This window comes from Paramacrobiotus metropolitanus, unplaced genomic scaffold (assembly GCF_019649055.1).
Source record: "Paramacrobiotus metropolitanus isolate TYO unplaced genomic scaffold, Prichtersi_v1.0 Parri_scaffold0000225, whole genome shotgun sequence".
Lineage (NCBI taxonomy): Eukaryota > Metazoa > Tardigrada > Eutardigrada > Parachela > Macrobiotidae > Paramacrobiotus > Paramacrobiotus metropolitanus.
Genome location: NW_026570445.1, coordinates 115,191 through 120,671, shown reverse-complemented (window position 1 = coordinate 120,671; position 5,481 = coordinate 115,191). Strand labels below are relative to the sequence as shown.

General features: G+C 49.3%; 1 protein-coding gene across 1 annotated transcript; it reads left to right on the top strand.

Moving 5' to 3' along the window:
- Window positions 1-1,635: 1,635 nt before the first annotated feature.
- LOC129601275 (homeobox protein HMX3-like) lies at window positions 1,636-4,972 on the top strand. The gene is made up of 3 exons (XM_055500047.1): window positions 1,636-2,496; window positions 3,920-4,530; window positions 4,585-4,972. Exons 1-3 carry the CDS (start codon window positions 1,996-1,998, stop codon window positions 4,856-4,858), a joined length of 1,386 nt encoding a protein of 461 aa, XP_055356022.1. The 5' UTR covers window positions 1,636-1,995; the 3' UTR covers window positions 4,859-4,972.
- Window positions 4,973-5,481: the final 509 nt, after the last annotated feature.

Sequence of the window (5,481 nt, the reverse complement as noted above, 5' to 3'; positions counted from 1 at the left end):
CATTGACTGGGAAAATGTTTGGCTACTTAACAAGTTAACGAGCGTCTTCATCCCGCCAATTAGCAGTATTTGGCAGGCTGTGCAAACAGCAGCTAAACCGCACTTAGCGTCCGGCAGCACCGGCCGTAATTAGCCTCCTGCAGCCAACCGGCATTGGCAGCCTGCCGGTGGAATTCAGGCCCGCCACTTCCCTTCCCTGATTTACCAACTCCTCTTCACCTCCAACGCGATCATCGCAAAACCTCCAACGTCAAACGGCAGTTATACAGGGTATCTCTACTGATCGATCGCTGCATTTGTACGAGTGCCTTTAAGTAGTAATATTATTATCTACCGATACATGTACACATTAGCGTGCAGCTTCACTGCATATGGGCATCATGATCAAGTGTTGTTGGCGCTCTTGACACTCCTCTTCAGCGCTCTCCATTTAATGCATGCTCCTTTCACAACGGATAATACGGCTGCCAACTGATCGCTGCTCTTCCTCCGGATTTGCCCGCAACGATTGTAACTAACAACTAATTTGACGGGCTACATGAAAACCGTGCATGCCGCTATTTCCGGTACACATCGATTCAGTCGGAATTCGATCGCTCGAAAAACTGCAAAATCAAATTATTAAAAAAATATTTTTTTATCGTTGGTGATGCGGCACTTATTAGTATGTAGCTTAAAGTTAAACTTAATAATTGGAATAGTTCTACAAGCAATATTAATTAATTATAATTACAAGCTAAAAGCCATTAACAATTCAGTTCTATTAGAAAAATAAAATTTAATTAGCTACAACATAATATTAAATAATAACAAGCAGATTGCGAAAAGTTAATTCATTTACATTTTAGGACACGTTTTGCAAACTGTTTTGTAATAATACGAACATTTGTCGTGACGGTTACATACTGCAAATTTAATCAAGGTACATGGACTAACGCATCAGTCAGCATTGTCGGCAGTTTACGCCCGATTACGGGCCGTGTCGCGGCTGTGCGATGCGGCAACAATACGGCAGCATGGCTGAACTAACACATTCCCAGATCCCCGCCGCACTCATTAGGACACGGGCCTCCGCTTAGCACAAGTACATCGGTCGGGGGTCGCTTTTCATCGGCATGCGGTCGCAACGCTCTACGCGGCCTCGCCGCCGCACCTTCCCCGCTTCAATCATTCACATCCATTGTGCTGTGTTTTCTCTTGTAGGCAATAACAGTACAATATGACATTAACAATAATCTGACTATGTAATGATTTGTTAAATGCCGTATAATTATTCCAGCGCTCTTCCGTTGTTTGCTGAGAAACGCCGCTTTTCAATTTCCGCACGGATAATTATGCTGTTATTTTTACTGTGAATCAGCTGGTATAATTAATGTAGATTAGATGGCCTGTTGCAACTGACAGCGGTAAATTAAATCGGTAAGAAATACAGTACAGCAACAACCAATAGGCAGCGTACTGTATTAATTATCCTCATGTACTGTAATAACAGCCGCATTTAATACCGGCTCACTCGCTCGTCGCTGTCGTACAGGCAGCGCTGATTTAAAGCCGTTTTAGCCCCGCCCGCCCGTTTAGCGCGGCCGACGACCAATCAGCGCGCTGCGAAGCCGTATGAAGCCGTTGCAGTGGAAGCGGGACAGTAATTGCGGGGGATTGCACTGGCCGATTGCATTGGCTGCTGCGATTAGCGCGCGGCTTAGGCGCAGCAGGACTGAACGAGCGCTTCCCTCGAGTGTCGACTGCATTGCTCGCCAAACTCCATCAATTACAATGAAAGAGCACGATCATAACGATTTCCCCTCTCCCAGTCAACCATCTCAACCACCATCCGATTCCGCCGACGTTCGCTCTCGCTAAACGACGCCTACGACATCCTCGCGCATCCACCAACATTTTCTTATTCCTCACCATGTTGCCCTTTGCGGAATTATTCTAAATCTTCAGCACAGAGTTGTGTAATTAATTTCCCCGGTTGATAGAATATTTGACAAGATGTCTTCGGTTGTGTTGACCGCTACTTCAGGCTCGCCACGCAACAGCGAGTCGCCTTCGTCGACGAGCAAATCGCTGGAGAAGGAGGAGGCGCTCCTGCGCAAGCGCCCGGCCTCCACGGTGTCCTCGTCCAGCTCGACGGCCAGCGAGCGCGAGTCCAGCGAGGACGGCCAGCGCCCGCCGCCCTACCCCGCCAAAAAGGTCAAGCCCAGCTTCTCCATTCAGAGCATCCTGGCGCGCCCCGAGCCGCTGCGTCCGGCGCACACGGGGCTCATCTCGGCGGCGCCGTTCCCCCCGCATCCCGCCCCGCCCCCGCTGCACGCCGGGCACCTGCAGAACTACACGGCCACGGCGGCCGCGCACATCCTGCAGGCCAACCTGCAGGCCGCCGCCGTCCACTGCTTCCCGCACCATAAATTCCCGGCGCAGACGCTCTTCTACCCGTGGACAATGGCCGCCATGCAGGGCCTGCATTCCGCGCAGCATGAGCTACCTGGTAAGGCACTCTCATTCACATCCAGCCGGGCAATTATCGCTAATTTGCGGCGATCGGCGTTTTGTCGCAATTATGCCTTTGTCCCGGAATAACAGGCGCAGAACCAGTAATGAGCCGGCTTAGACGCGCCCTAACAATGTGTATGGTGCTGTGTACCGCTCACCGCGCCAAACAATATCTACTTCAAGTCAGACGCATTCAACTCGAGGACATGTGTATTTATGACAGTGTTATCTTTAATTCAGCTGTTAGTTATCGCTCGACAAGCAAACAAATTATTTTGCAACTGTTGTCTGACAGCAAATGAAAGAAATATATAATATAATGAATTTAAAGGTCAACAAACTGTAGCGTCTTAGTTTCACATTTATGTAGCTATTTTTATATAAACGTATTACATAATGTTTTAATGTTTTAATATAAACATAATTATAATTACGTATTCGTTTACTTATATTATGTAAACAAAAGCGTAATGGTGCAATGCTACTGTAATCTTCGTTCGTGTTTTTTGGCTAATGATGACTGGAGCGTCTTCGTGAAACTTTTTGTAATACGATGAATGTGTTAAATCTATGAAGATAATAGCCTTCTTACTCGTGTGAAATATGAACATATAAACATAATGCTTTTAATTTTTTCGCAAATATTAAAAAAATTGTCTTGGTTAGTAGCCGTCGGATGACATCCTATATGCTTGAACACGCACACGCTGCTACTCGTGCGCTGTTGTTTAGTTTTGCTAAATAAATTTAAAGTTGTGTAACCTTTGGCCGGCTTTGGTATGGCGCCTGTGATAATGTCCCTGCCGTTCGTTGTCGGACGTGCAGCAGCGCGATTCGCTGGAGCATGCAGTTATTGTTGTGCGTGCTGCAGCAGACAATGCTAACACAGAGTTAATCTGCGCTAATTGCCGCAAAGTAGATGAGCTCGGTTAAAGAGCGGCTGCATTATATTAACTAAAAGGGCACGGCAGTAAATAGCACTACTTGACGCAGTTATTAGCGTTTAACTTTGGCCATTGCTAGGATTGTCATCTAGCCTTTATTAATTTTGTCAAACTGGCTTGATAGAAGGACACCTTTTAAAAGTACTGGCGAAACCAATAATGTTCACTTTTGTCAGCATTTTTTTCTTCGGATATACTGTATATCCGCGATCGATGATGTAATTGATGTCAATAACAGTAAGAAATTCATTGCCATACAGTTAGCAAGAATGTCTTCTTAATCAGTATATATACGACTGAATAAGAAAAATAATTTCAAGAGTGTCATTATACTGATACTGTAGTAAAAAGGTGATAAATGACGCTTTGCGCACTTAGAGAGAATTAAGCAGGTTTCTCAAGTGACTGGAAAATTAGGGCCTGAGATTAGCAAAAAGATAAAATCGCTCGTTACTTAGTGCTCTTGGTTTGGTTAACAGAGAATTTGTCGACAAAGCCTTCTTGCCGACGGCAATAAATCTGCAGCGGAGTGCGCAGGCGGCAGCCGGCAATTCCCTGCTCTTCGCCGCCAACTATTCCAAAGCGGAATCCCTGTCCAACGAGCACATCGGGAAAAAAGCGCCCCTGGACGCACCTCCAGCAAAGGCCACGGGCAGTCGCAGTCAGGTTGCGGTCTGCTGTTGCCGGACGGTCCCTCCGACCGGGACTTGGGCGCCCTCCACCGCCCGACCCCGCCGTCGCGCTCCCCACCGACGACGCCCGGCCCCTCCGAGCCGGACGACAAGCCGCCCGCCCCGGGGCTGCTGTCCGCCGGGGGCCCGCATCCCTGCCACCGGGACCGGGACCGGGACCGCGACGCCGACAACAAATCGCCGTCGTGCGCCTCAATTGCCGGCTCAGCGGCCGGCTCGGACGCCGGCAGTTCCAGCCAGCTGCACCGCCGCAAGAAGACGCGCACGGTGTTCTCGCGCAACCAGGTCTACCAGCTGGAGTCGACCTTCGACGTCAAGCGCTACCTCAGCAGTGCGGAGCGCGCGGCGCTGGCCACCAATCTCAACTTGTCGGAGCAGCAGATCAAGATATGGTTTCAGTAAGTGCCTAGCTGCAATTACCGGCTACTGCAGGTAACTATACGGCTTCGTAGGAACCGGCGGAACAAGTGGAAGCGGCAGATCTGCTCGGACCCGGACATGTCGCAGCAGATGAACGCCCCGGCGCGCTTCCTGTCCGGCCACGAGAACGCGGCGCTCTCCATGCAGCTGTACCCCTTCGCCGCCGGCGTCGGCGTCGGCGTGGGCGGGAGTGGCGGGGATGGAGGAAGTCGGCAGAGCGGCGCCGGGCTGCTGGCCAACCTCTTCTGCCCGAACAGCCTCCACCCGGCGCTCTACCACGTGCCCTTCTCGCGCTCCACCGTCTGACGCGCGCCGGGCACTGTTTGCGTGGTGAGCCTGACGGCCAACGGCTGTTTTATGTAGAATTGCGGTAGATCCTTGATTTGGCATGTATCATCTAGTCCTTTAATGTTCCCTGCTACCGGCGAAAAAATCGCCGATTTGATACATTTATTGAACGGTTTTATTTCTATGCTCTAACAGTATTATAACCATTCGTATTAATAAAAATTCTGTCGAGAAGATTTTCTATTGTCCCACATATATATCTACACGCGAAAGGTCACCACAACTTTGTTGTGCGTTGACTCGTAGTTAATTGTGATTACTCCATTCGTGGATGTTTCCAAATTAAGTGTGATTTAGCTGTTAGCACATCGCCGTAATTGGAAAGGTGAAGCGGTGAAATCAGAGTTGAATGTCAGATGAGCGGCGGAAACCGGCGGGCCGGGGCTAACAAGAAGGCCGGATACACGGCGTATCTGTGCATTAGACGCGGGCTGACATTTCAAGTAAATTAATGCCGCTAATAGATTGAACGGTGGCCAGCGCGGCCCGCTGGACAAATAGGGCACTTATTGTGCACCTTTATAAACCTTTATGTGCGGAGCAGAGAGATGATTATTTGCCTGACAGCGATCAACACGCGC

What these genes read in the sequence shown, in the direction of transcription:
- LOC129601275 (XM_055500047.1), top strand. Translation starts at nt 1,996, where the DNA reads ATGTCTTCGGTTGTGTTGACCGCTACTTCAGGCTCGCCACGCAACAGC. An exon ending in AGCATGAGCTACCTGGTAAG is followed by an intron (nt 2,497 to 3,919) that starts GCACTCTCATTC and finishes TTTGGTTAACAG; the next exon opens with AGAATTTGTCGACAAAGCCT. An exon ending in CAGATCAAGATATGGTTTCA is followed by an intron (nt 4,531 to 4,584) that starts GTAAGTGCCTAG and finishes ACGGCTTCGTAG; the next exon opens with GAACCGGCGGAACAAGTGGA.